This window comes from Mus caroli, chromosome 1 (assembly GCF_900094665.2).
Source record: "Mus caroli chromosome 1, CAROLI_EIJ_v1.1, whole genome shotgun sequence".
Taxonomy (NCBI): domain Eukaryota; kingdom Metazoa; phylum Chordata; class Mammalia; order Rodentia; family Muridae; genus Mus; species Mus caroli.
In genome coordinates this window covers 175194899-175208631 of record NC_034570.1, presented here as the reverse complement: position 1 = coordinate 175208631, position 13733 = coordinate 175194899, and the positions used below count along the sequence as shown (strand labels likewise).

The 13733-nt window shown below is 44.8% G+C and overlaps 1 protein-coding gene across 2 annotated transcripts in view; it reads right to left on the bottom strand.

Annotated features, from left to right (window-relative positions):
• Positions 1-13733, bottom strand: part of Bpnt1 (3'(2'), 5'-bisphosphate nucleotidase 1) — a 25667-nt gene that overhangs the window by 9135 nt on the left and 2799 nt on the right. For both annotated transcript variants that reach the window (XM_021162654.2, XM_021162661.2), the window contains exons 2-5: positions 9845-9971; positions 6860-6964; positions 2751-2858; positions 1315-1363 (exon numbers count right to left, since the gene is read on the bottom strand). In XM_021162654.2, coding sequence (XP_021018313.1) covers positions 1315-1363; positions 2751-2858; positions 6860-6964; positions 9845-9964 — 382 coding nt within the window. In that variant the 5' untranslated portion in view covers positions 9965-9971. The remainder of the gene's footprint in view (positions 1-1314; positions 1364-2750; positions 2859-6859; positions 6965-9844; positions 9972-13733) is intronic.

Sequence of the window (13733 nt, the reverse complement as noted above, 5' to 3'; positions counted from 1 at the left end):
CACACAGAGTACATGCACCTCTCTCTCTCTCTCACACACACACACACACACACACACACACACAGAGTACATGCACCTCTCTCTCTCTCTCACACACACACACATACACACACACACACACACAGAGTACATGCACCTCTCTCTCTCTCTCACACACACACACACACAGAGTAGATATGTACACCCCCTAGATTACATACGCATGGGTTATACTCACAGACACACATGTGAACACACTGCCTCTCACACATCTTCACAGTACATATGCATGTTGCATACATGCACCCTCACAGTATATATTTACACACACACACACACACACACACACACACACACACACAGAGTCACTATCACTCTATCTCCTCCAGGGGCCAACAACATTCTCTCTGGCAGCTGTGAGAAAGCCCCTCGAAGCTGGACCCATTAGAAGCAGCGCTGTGGAGGTCTTTCTTTGTGGGGTCCTTCTGGCCTCACACTGCTCCTCTATCTCAGGCTGACCTGAAACTCACTGTGAAGGCCAGGCTGACCTCACAGTCTTCCTGCCTCAGCCTCACAAGTTCTCAATGCAGATCTTTATTTCAAAACTACAACTCTAGGCTTTTAAAACTCGAAGTCTAAGCCAGGCAGTGGTGGTGCACACCTTTAATTCCAGCACTCGGGAGGCAGAGGCAGGCAGATTTCTGAGTTCGAGGTCAGTCTGGTCTACAAAGTGAGTTCTAGGACAACCAGGGCTACACAGAGAAACCCTGTCTTGAAAAATAAAAACAAACAAACAAACAAACAAATAAAACCCAAAGTCCAGCTCTGAGACTGGGTTCTTCTGAATAACTTCTTGCCTTGCCTAGAAAAGGTCTTGCTCTAACCCAGGCTGACCCAAGACTTGCCATGTATAGCACTCAAGATGGCCTGAAACTCAAAGCAGTGCCTCTGCCCCAGTGTGCTGAGATTACAGGTGTGAGCTCTCACACAACTCCTCCTGACTTTTACACCTCTGGATTTAATTCGATGCCTTCTGGTTTTCTTACCCGTGACAACCTCAGGTGAGGGGATGCTATGGGACCAGGGGTGGCGGAGCATTTCTTTAGCCCAGTCAGACATGTCAGCACAATCCCTCAGGAAAGGAAGTATACAACGGTGATTCCCCAGGAGGGGCCTCAGCTCTGGAGCTGGTAGAGTATGTGAGGTGCTACCTGGGGATGAGCTCTTCTAGTGTATGACAACAGACAGAGCACAACAGCAACTTTTCATCTGACCCAGGAACGCACCGTGTGTGTCACAGCCTGAGTGTAGGACGTGTGGAGGAGAGACACTTACCTTCAGTGTATTCCTTGGTGCCATCTAAGGGGTCAACCCAAACCACAAGCTGCAAAATAAAAATAGGGAAAAAAAAAGGCAATGTCCATATTAAGTATGTAGCATTCAGAGAATTAGATAGACTAAAACTACCCCTTCGAAGCTGTTTGAACACATTATTATGGGTGGCTTAAGCCACCATCGTCAGCTTCGTAACTGTCAACAAAGCTTCACAGTCATGGAGTGAGTCCTTTAAAGTAAACAAAGCCTGACTTAGGAACCCTGGCAAGTTTACAGTTCTTAGCTGATAAATGTCCACTGTAAGCAGCAACTTGAACACTAAGCACAATGTCATGCTCTAGCTTTGCTCTAGATGGCGCTACAGGGAGAAGTTCCCACAAGGCGCTGAGAACAGCTTGGACAGTGTAAAGTCCTTACTCATTTACATAGAAATATGTTCCTGCGGATTTTTCTTTCTTTTTTCTTTTCTTTTTCTTTTTNGAAGTTCCCACAAGGCGCTGAGAACAGCTTGGACAGTGTAAAGTCCTTACTCATTTACATAGAAATATGTTCCTGCGGATTTTTCTTTCTTTTTTTTTTTTTTTTTTTTTTTTTTGTGGTGTTTTTAAGACAGGATCTCTCTACATAGCCCTGACTGTCCTGGTACTCACTACACAGACCACGCTGGCCTTAAACTCACAGACCCACCTGCCTCTGCCTCTCAAGTGCTAGGACTATAGGTACATACCACCATGCCTGGCCTGTACACACTGACTAAGGACACAAGTCACAGTAACCTAGGAAAATGGCATGGCTTGTAAACTGGGTGCTGGACTAGAGAGAAATCCCTCTGGCTTAGGACTTAACACGAGCCAGAATTTCTTCCCATGCACTCTCAGCACAGTGGGTGGCTTCTGATGTCATGTCTTCTTATCCTTTTATCCTTCTTCCCACAGAACAGAATTTATCCCTCATAGTAATGTTTCTGTAAGTGCAATGTTGAGTGATTTAAAACCAGGATCCCTGGAGCTGGAGGAACAGGCAGTGTTAGCCACCCAGTGTGGTTGCTGAGAGTCGAACCTGGGTCCTCACCACCAGCTCTTAACTTCCAACCCACCGCTTCAGCCCAACTGACAAGATGTCTATGGTTTTCAGAAATGACCAGTCCCACTGCCCACATAATGCTTTCTTACCAAATCTACCTAAGAGTGAAGACTCTTATGAAACCTACTTTTAATAATGGTTTCAGAAGACAGGAGATCTGCAGAGGGCAGAGAGCTGAGGGTTGGTCACACATCCATGTATTCCCTGCTACTTCTGCTGGTTCTGGCAGACTCCATGACTGGCTGCTCCTATTTTGTCACCACAAACTTTCCATCTTATGGACAAACTGTATTTGCTTCCCAGTGGCAGCAGCCCCGGACTAAGAGAGCACAAAGCACGCAGATGGACCTTACGTCTTCCTCCTTGATAGCACTGTACTGCGATGGGCACGGCTGCTTCAGGATCTCCTCCCACTGCCCGTCTTCAATCAGCTCTTGATCCACTTCCCCAGGAGGCAGGTCCTAGAGCACAGGCAAGGTGACACTCCTACAGCTGTTGGTTCCCACAATGCATCGTGTGGATATCTAACAGGATACACAGCAACGGGATGCCTAGCCACTTCTGTTTGCCTCTAATATCTAGAGCTTTTATAGCAAACCGAGTATAAGACGAGCAGGAGCCGGAAGAGATGAAGTGAGCAGCTAGGATTGGCCCAGGAGCTTCCATCCTAGTTTGAAGTGTGAGCACCAGGAACGGCATCCTCACAGAAAGTCTCACAGTTGTGATGACAGCCTCACGGCTGGGTCCTAGCCACATGTAAACCCTGATTCAGGAACATCTAGAAGGAACCCAAAACCTTTTTCCTCATATCTGTTGACCTAAAATTGTAAATACATCCATTTTCTTAAATATTTCTGTTTCCCCAATTTCCTTTGGAATGCTGGGAGGCTGAGACAGTGGGAATGAACTTGGCATTGAGTTACACAAGGGGCCTGGGATCCAGCTCAGTGGTCAGCAATTGCCCAGCATACATGAGACTCTGGCATGATCTCCAGCACCAGAGGGGCAATGTGAGTGCAGAGAAGAGAGAAATAAAAACAATAACAAAAACAAAAACTTTTTTATAGAGCCCTGTGTACTGGTAATCCCAGCACTTGGTTGGGTGAAGCAGGAAGAATTCAAGGCCAGCCTGCGCTAAATAATGAGACCCTGACAAACAAACATCAACATTAAAACTAGAAGTGAGACAGGGCCATCGATTTGGTGTTTTAGTCTTAGCTAAAACAATAAAAACAAGATGGGAAAGGAATATAGGTAGGAAATAAAGAAGTCAGCATGTTCCTGTCTATAGAGAATATAATGCTGTACATGGGAGACCCTACAGTCTCCACTAGAAAGCTCCTAGAATTACTAACACTTTTGCAGTGTCAGGATACAAACATGGCATGCTTTTTTATACCAATGGCAAACAAGGTGAAGAAGAAATCAGAAAAACAATCCCATTTATAGCAGCCTTAATAAACAAAATACCTCAGAGGAAACCAAGCAAAGAAGTGAAGAACCTCTACAATGAAAACTTTAAAATCAGAGGAAATCCCAGGCCCAGTGGCATAAGCCTTAAACCCCAGCACTCAGGAGGCAGAGGCAGGCAGAACTCTGTGAGTTTGAGGCCAGCCTGGTCTACACACTGAGTTCCTGGTCAGCCAAGACTATATAGTGAGACCCTGTCTCAAAAACCTCTAAAGAAAGAAATCAAGGCAGAGACTAGTAGATGAACGGTCTCCCTGCTCATGGATCCGCAGAATGAGTGATGCAAAACACAAAAGGCCCAGGCAGCCAAAGAAATTCTGGGCCAAAATAACACTACAGAACCAGGGTAACAAAGGGCACGGTGCTGGCACAAAACCCGATGTGTACATCAGTGCAACAGAATGGAAACCCCGGACTAATGCCATACAATTACAGCCACCTGATTCTTGAAAAACACACCAAAAATACACGGAGGAAGAAGGAGCACCTCAAACTGGCGCTGGGAAGACTGGATGTCTACACGGAGAAGAGGGAAGCTCGAGCCTTCTCTGCTGACTTGAACAAGAATCAACCCCCGGAGCTGGAGAGTGGGCTAGGAGGTAAGAACAATGCTGCTCTCCCGAGGACCCAGGCTTGCTCTCCAGCACCCACAGGCAGCTCACAACCATCCTAACTCCAGTTCCAGGGCATCCGATGCCCTCTTCTGGCCACAGAAGAGGTAACTGGCTCACATGTGGAGCAGAGATATCCAGGAAAGCAAAACATCCACCCACATACACAGATCAAACACAGGTACACACACAATCACAAATAAATATTAATAACTTTAAAAATCTGCATGCCTCTAATCCCAGCACCTGGGAGGTAAAAGTAGATGGATCTATGTCAGCTTTGAGGTAACTCTGGTCTACATAGCCAGGGATACATAGAGAAAGACCCTATGTCAACAAATAACAGCAAGAACTGAACAGAGAATTCTCAAAAGTAATAGGATTGAAAAATAAACATTTTAAAAAGTATTTGATATCATCAGCACAAAAGGAAGTACAAATTAGAGCTGCTCTGAGATTTCATCTTGTCTTGTCAGAATGGCAATCTGTAAGAAACCGAAAGACAGTCAGTGCTGGTGAGGGTGGAAAAGAGGAACTCCTTCATTGCTGGTGGGAAACCAGTGCAGCCATATGGAAACTGGTGTGGAGATTCCTTACAACACTAAGAACAGCATCCGTAGCCCAGCTATTCCTGCACATGGCCAGGTATTCCAGTACATGGAATATTGCTGTCTTCCACAGGCCCAGAGGCCTGACATCTCACTGTTGGAAACTAACTTATCTGTTGATTTTCAATTTACTCACAGTAACTAGGATGCATTTTTTTTAAGTTGGAAGGGAGATAGCTAGAAACTGCTCCCCTGTGAAATTATCCTTCCTGATAAGTTGGTCACGGAGGTCCCACTGGCCCCTAAGACAATATAGGCACTTGTCATTTTTCTTGGTTGCCCACTAGCATTAGATGCTAAGACCTTACTGCTAATGACACCACACACTTTGGTTGCAAGAGACAAAGAAGTCAGACCTGGACACATTTTCTCTGCAAGCTGCTGGGGAAGAAAGTACTGCCCATCTGTGCACCTGACAAACTACAGCACCATCTGTCAGGCAAGCTGTGCTCACTGGTACAACAACAGTGTTGGCACTGTTAGGGGATAACTACCTGCTCCTGATAGAATGTGAGGTCTACTCCAGCATGGGAATCCACGCTGAGTACGTTAAAGACACTCCGTGTCTGGAGACCCACTCAGTGTATAAAAAGGGAGGCCATTCGTCCTCTCAGGGAGTGAAATTCTACAGCTTTACTAAAGCCACACAGCGTCCAACAGCCTTCTACATATACATGTTTATTCACATAGCGAATTACCACTCAGCCTTAGTCAGAGAAGATTCTCTTTCTAGAGAACTACAATGAAGGGAGAGATATATGAAGGCCTAATAAGACAAACTTACAGCTGATTGCTCAGCTCTAAATAAGACATTTATACCATCCCCTCTAAGGTTTACCAGGCTTTGTAGGAGAGGGGCAGAAAGATGGTAAGAGCTGAAAAACAGGGAGAAGGGCTGCAAAATATCATTACTGGGGTGAGAGCCAGTGCAAGCATGAACTCTCAACAACCACAGATGACTGCGCTGGGTCTGAGAAAGAATGAGTCCGCCAACAGTTAAGCAGAGGTGGAGGAGAGATGCAGACCAGCACTCTCTCTCTCCTTCACTGCAGAACCATTTCCTACAGACTGATTCAGGGAAAGGGGAAGCCATTGCTTTCAGCTGTGCACCACTGATGACCAATGAATGGTCCCAAAGAAATGGTCACATGGATGATCCTGAATCAACTAAGTGGGAAGGGAAATAAAGCAAATGGCATGAATTTGGGAATGGGATGGGGGGGGGGCGAGGAAGAAGGGGAGGGGAGGAGAATCCAAAGTATGAGGGTAATCAGAATGTATTATATGTATGCACTAAATTGTCAACGAACTAACTTAATAAAAACCAAAACCAAAACATAGTCTATTGTTTCAGTTGTAAGTACACAAGTCCAATCCGAAATGACGGACAAGCAGACAAGCAAACCAAGCCCAGTCATCTTAGAGTTCCAGAACCTTGCCGACTCTGCTGATGCAGGGGCTCCAACCCAGGACCTCACATATGTGAGCCACATGGTCTTAGGACTGAGATGTCTCCCACCTTAGAGCCTCACAAACAGTAGGCAACTTTCTACCACTGAGTCCATCGTATGGTATTACAATGGTGACCATAGCTCCCATCACTAGAAATGGAGACTTAGCCTGTAAGTGGACCAAAATATCATAAAGTCAGATTTTTTTCCCTAAGCAAAATGATCGCTTTGTGTTGGAACGTTAGTGCCAACGCTAAGACTAACCGTAACATACGGCTCAATGGCAGGTAGGGTATGAATCCAAGTGGCACGCGCCTCTCACCTCTTCCCCTATGATTGTCAGCTTCGGGAACTTCCGGGCCAGGGAAGAGCATATGCTCATCTGTACCAAGCGGTCTGCTTTGGTCTGCAGGTCGGTGGCCGAGGTCTGTAACCAAGAATGCAAATCTCCATATTAGTACAAATCGGGATAATCAGTCTTCCGACTCCCAAGTATAAGGTAGACATGACCCCAAGGAATCAACTAGTGATGGCCCTTGCTGCTTCTCAGAGAATTAACAGCAGTTAAGACTGAGGAGTGACGCCGGGCGTGGTGGCCCACTCCTTTAATCCCAGCACTCGGGAGGCAGAGGCAGGCGGATTTCTGAGTTCCAGGCCAGCATGGTCTACAAAGTGAGTTCCAGGACAGCCAGGGCTACACAGAGAAACCCTGTCTCGAAAAAAACCAAAAAAACAAAACAAAACAAAAGACTGAGAAGTGAGGCTGGATGGCACTGCATGACTCTAAAATCAGGACATGGAAGGACAGCCACGAATCTGAGATCAGCTTGTACTACCATGTGAAACTGTATACCAATAAACAATCATAGTTTAAAAACAGCGTGTGTGTGTGCGCTGATAGAGATCACACACGCACCTGACACACACCAAGAAGGCACTACCACTGAACTGCATTCCCAGCTCCACAACAGTTCAAGTTTGCAAAGGTGCTTTTAAATTATTTGGAATATTTTCTTCTCTAATTGAGAAACTCTTTCATAAGGTTCTAGATACCAACCTGCTTTACATGGGCTAAAAGTCGGGAAACCCCAGTGTGGTGCCACATGCTTTTTACAACCCCATACTGGGAAAGCAGAAGAAGCAAGCTCACCAGAAGTCCTAGGCCAGCCTGGTCTACAGTGAGTCCCAGGCCAGCCAATGCAGCATGACAAAACTCTGTCTCAAAGAAAGAGATTTTATACCGTTTCAAAGCGAAGCTAAAACTCTATTATCAGTGTATGAAGAGAACCCTCTAGCTTCCTCTCAACCATCCTTGTATCTCAGACATCCTGAAGATGAGTCTCCAATGACTTAGAAAGAACCCCTACTGCTGAGGGCCGTGCAAGAGGAACAGCACAGCAAAGCAGCTTTAGAACTCGTGGGATTCTAACTTATGGAATTAGTCCAGCCGGGATGGGTGTGCCTTGGAGAGGTAGAGCCCCCAGGACAGAGCTGAGGACTTCACATCCCGAGGACTTCATGCTGCCACGATCTCTCTGCTTGCTGTCTTCTCAGTCTTCATGTCCTTCCTGATCTACTGTTGTGTGAAGCTAAGGGGCCCCAAGCCCCTTACTGGGAAACATCATTGGCACTCACAACAGAGTGCTTCATCGTTTTCAAGCATTGCTGCTGGAGCAGACTAATGGCTCGATCACCATCCTTGGAAAGAAGATAGAAATGCAGACAGTAAGCAATGGCCACCACCCTCAGAAAGCATTTGGAGAAGTAGACTGTTAGTAGAGTGAGGTTAAGATGTTTTTGCCAGTGGCTCTGATATAGAAAATCTTAGAAAACAATTTCAAGTTTAGAAAGGTGCACTCTTACTAGTTGAACGAGGCTTTTTGTTTGTTTGGTTAGAGAACAAGAACAATAGCGGCCTGACTGACGCTAACTGACATGACCCTCTTGCTAAACCTTATATCCATTTTTGCCCTCAGCTTCCTGATATAATTTAATAAAAAAACTGATAATGAGTAGATATTAATGCAGCCTAAGGATTTAAAGAAGAAATGAGTGATTGTTTTTATATAAAAGTTTAGCTTTGTGATTCTTTTAAGATTTATGTAAGATTACTTTTTAAGATGAATAATAAAATAACTGATCCTTTCTTTGTATCTGCAAATTGCAGCCTGCCAATAAAAAGAAACTGGCTGAGAAAACTACCTTGCTTGCTTATACTTCGTTAATCTATAACAAGTTACTTAGTTACAAATGTATGTAGGTTCTTGGGAATAAATTGTTTTTTTAAATCCATATTTCGTAGAGCATTTGGTCAGGTGAGGGTGCAGGGGAACAGGTTTATCTTATGCATCATTCACCAGAAGAAAAGACAGAATGTAAAGCACATCGTAAGTTTTATGCTGCTGGAGAGATTTTGCTGGGATATATAAGCTGTGGAGAAAAAATAAAGTTGTTAAGAGCTTCTCGCTGGAGCTTTGCTCCATCCACCAAACACGTATATGCTTGCATGCATGTATGCATATACGTAAAATTGGTTAGAGCTTTGCTCTGACAACCCAATGTGTGAACGTGTATGTATGTATGTGTGAAGCTGTTGGAGCTTGTCTTGCTTCATCTACCAAGTGTGCGTGCGTGTGTGTGTGTGTGTGTGTGTGTGTGTGTGTGTGTGTAATTCTTTCCTGTCTTTTGCCTTTTTTCCTACTCCCCAGCCCCCTAAGAGTCAAAGAGTCTCTCGCTGGTCCCAGGGCGTGACTGCCCCAGAAAATCAAGCTTTGCTCCCTGAGAGAAAAGTCCGTTGAGTGATCAATGGCTGACTCTACGCCCCATTCAGTTTACCCTGGGTACTGAAGTCGCTCTTTGACATCCTGATTTTGGGGGCTGGGGAAGTAAGAATGGAGGTGGGCTTGAAGCAGGGTGTCACATAGTTCAGGTTGGCCTTGAACTTGCTATATAGCCAAGGCTGGCCTTGAACTTATGAACCTCTTGCTTTCATCTCCCACATGCTGGGATGAAGTAAGAAATACTTATCTAGGCATGGATTTTCACAGACATGTCACATGTTCTAAGGTCGCATGGTTTTGTATGAAATAGATTAGGGTCTGCTCTGGAGGTAAACTTCAGTCAAAAGATCCAGTCATATATACAAAGATCTTGGATAAAGTCTGGAGTTATTTTCAAAACAGATAGCCAAACTAAGGATCTTGTGATCTCCATTACTCTAATTGTTAGTTGGTCTAGAATATGACAATCTTTACCCACTATGAAGAACAAACATCATGACTGCAGAAACAGATAGGATTTGTAGTACCTTCTGCACGATGCCCAGGTCTCCTTCAGCAATGACACACCTGACTATGGTTCCTGCCTTTTGAGCGATAGAATATGCTGAAGCTACCAGTCGCATCAACACGGTGTGGCTGGAGGCCATGATAAACCTTGAATGGAAAAAGGAAATGTTTTGTTACTTTAGAAACCAGCTACTAGTCCCATCAACTGAATTCAAGTTAACACATATTAACTGAATGCTTAGGGCTGCCTCAATGAACTGCACAGGTTCTTTAATAAATACACACTAAAACGACTTGGAAAAGGCATAGTTTCAGAATTTATTCTTAAACCCTGTCACATTCTTCCATAGTCAACAAAGCCTTTCAAAGCCTGGAGAAATGAACTCAGCAGGTGAAAAAGTCTTAAGTGTGAGGTGTGTATCACGCAACATGGAAGTCTTAGGAGCTAAAACTAAAAGATATCTGGCCTTGCTAAGCTGCTATTTTGAACACTAGGGCTGATAAGTGCACAAGAGGGGTGAGCCAGGGAATGGCCTCACTTTTGGTCCCGCATATGCAAGGTCCTGTGTGCAAACTGTTTAAAACAAACAAATGAAAACCAAACCAGCCAAGAAAAACCCCAACCGCATGTGATTGCCACTACGTAGCCCTGGCAGGCTGAGAGCTCCCTGTATAGACCAGGTGGCTTTGAATTCAGAGACCCAACTGCCTCTGCTTCCTGAGTGCTGGGCCTCTCCAATCTCTGTTTATGAGTCAGTCTCACTATTTAGCCCAGGCTGGCCTCCTGAGCACTGGTATGACAAGTATGTGTTACCATGCCTGGCTTCAACAGAAAATGTAAAGGATGCTCTGAAGGGTCCAGTGGGGCTGCTGAGGTCTTTTTATTTTTTTTTATTTTATTTTTTTTTAGATTCATTTATTTATTATATGTAAGTACACTGTAGCTGTCTTCAGACACTCTAGAAGAGGGAGTCAGATCTTGTTACAGATGGTTGTGAGCCACCATGTGGTTGCTGGGATTTGAACTCGGAACCTTTGGAAGAGCAGTCGGGTGCTCTTACCCACTGAGCCATCTCACCAGCCCCGCTGCTGAGGTCTTAGCCAACATCCCTCTCCCTACCTCTCTCCCCTGCCCCTTCCCCCTCTTCTCTTCGAGTTTTCAAGACAGGGTTCCTCTGTGTAGCCCTGGCTGTCCTGGAACTCACTCTGTAGACCAGGCTGGCCTCAAACTCAGAGATTTGCCTGCTCCTGCCTCAAGAGTGCTGGGATTAAAGTCATGTGCCACCACCGCCTGGCTCATAAATCTTTTTTTAAAAAGGGAGAGAAACAATGTAACTGAAACTAATGTGTAGGACTGAAAACCATCTTGTGACCAATAGCTAGCTGTTCAGAATTAAGATGAAAATAAAATGGGTATCTAGGGTATTTTCTTATACTGTAATCAAGCTACACTGATTTTCTTTACATACTTGGTATTGCAGGTAGAATCAAGTAAGTTGTGATCATTACTAAGGAACACCATAAATAAAATCCAGAAGTAATAATTAAAAAATACATGTATTTCTTTGGCCTTACCCCAACTTTTCTATCTGTGAACAGCCATATATCTAATGAACTTTGTACTGATAAAGTAGTTCTGGGTTACTAACCCCACCCAGCAGCTTTTTTTTGGGTGGGGGGGGGGCAGGAGGAATGCTGGGAAATCACACCAGAGGCCTTCCCAATCAAGTTCTTTCTCACTAAGCTTCATTCAGTGAATGCCTAACTGCTGAGAGTTTAACTTGTGGGAGTGGAGACAGAGAAGTAATTCTCTGGCTCTAGCTTCCCATACATATCATTCACCCTTGAGCCTATTCAGCAATCATCTGAGCCTTGTCGGGCAGGCTTCAGGCAAGATTAATCCACTTCCTCTTAAGCTTGCCAGATATATGCAGTGTTTTCTTCTAACCGAAAATTTCCAGGTTGTCTGCTCACTACTTTCCTTAATAAATGCACTATGTTTATGAACTACAATTTAAACAGAACATCAGTCTGTAAGACATAAGAATAGAAATATTACTACCCCCAACCCCTGGCTCTAATAGTTTTCTTACCATAGTTTTAAAAGAAATATATATATATAATTTTGATTCTTGGTATAAAGAAAAAGAAAAAATGACATAAAACATATAAAAGAGATTCTTACTAGCCTTTCTACTTCTGTCCCAGTCCTCCCCAGGAACCCAAGTGGGAATTACCTTTTGATGTGACAGGTGGCTTAAGAACAAGAAACTAAGCCAGGCAGTGGTGGCACACACCTTTAGTCCCAGCACTCAGGAGGCAGAGGCAGGTGGATTTCTGAGTTTGAGGCCAGCCTGGTCTACAGAGTGAGTTCCAGGACAGCCAGGGCTACACAGAGAAACCCTGTCTTGAAAAACAAACAAACAAACAAACAAACAAGACCAAGGCACTGAGTTAACTCCCTTACAGCAGTTCACGTAAGACACGTCCTCCACCTGTCTGTGTTCCCTCTGTGAGTCTTCCCTGAAGCACTACTGCTTCATGACCTTTCAAAGCTTAGACATTAAAGACACAGACTCCGGAGTCAGCCCTCAGTCCACACCCTGCCATACACTAGCTGTAGACTTTCAGGAGAGCCACTTCTTCAACTCTCATCCATGAACTTATAAATTGGAAAAACCACATATTTGTACAGGGTTGCTGCGATTACTAACTAAGTACTGCACGGGAGTTACTGGCTACAGATAAAAGCATCCAACACTGGCTAAGCAGATTTTAATGTTTCCTTTGTTCTGACTATTCAGTATGAATACACGGGAGTGTTAAAAACAAAAGGAGAGGGGCTGGAGAGATGGCTCAAGGGTTAAGATGTTCTTTACAGGAGACTAGAGGTCATATCCCAGAACCCACATGGGGCTGCTCACAAATACTCGAACCTCCAGCTCCAAGGGACCAGATGTCCTCTTCTGACCTCCATGGGCTACTGCACTCATGAGTACATATCTAAATACAGACACAGAGATTTGCCTGCTCCTGCCTCCAGGGTCCTGGGATTAAAGTCATGTGCCACCACTGCCTGGCTCATAAATCGATTTAAAAGGAAGAGAAACAATTTAACTGAAACTAATGTGCAGTACTGAAAATCATCTTGTGACCAATAGCTAGACGTCCAGAATTAAGACTCAGGCACATTGCCACATACAGACACACGGACACATACATACACAGAATCTAAAACATATAACTTAAAATAATTTTTTAAAAGGCTACTGTGCCGGGCAGTAGTGGTACACGCCTTTAATCCCAGCACTGGGGAGGCAGAGGCAGGCAGATTTCTGAGTTCCAGGCCAGCCAGGGCTACACAGAGAAATCCTGTCTCAAAAAACCAAAAAAAAAAAAAAAAAAAAGGCTACTGTATCTTTTGCATGTAACTATCTCCCACGGCCTCATGGGTCTGAATAAATACTTGCTCACCAAGTGCTGGTGCTGTTTTAGGACACTGGGGTAGAACCCTTAGGAGGCTGGGCCTAGTTAGAGGAAGTGGACAGCTGGACAGTGGGCCTTAAGGTTTCTTTATGGTCCAGCACTGACACCTGCCCATTTCTCTGCATTCTGTTCAGGCTTTCTGCTTCCAGATCCACCAAGGTGTAAAAAGTCACATGCAAGCTTCTACCACCAAGAATGGAGTCCCAGACACCGTGTCTTTCCCACCATGATGGCCTGTATGCCAGTAAACCATGAGCCAAAATAATTAACACCCTCACCCTGAGGGTTGTTTACTCCTTGGTGAGGAAAGCAACTGACACAAAGGCTGTTCCCACCCTAGGAGGGACACAGTGACTGATGGGAAAGAGGCTATTCCAGACCCTAGGAGGGACACAGAGCCTGATGGGAAAGAGGCTATTCCAG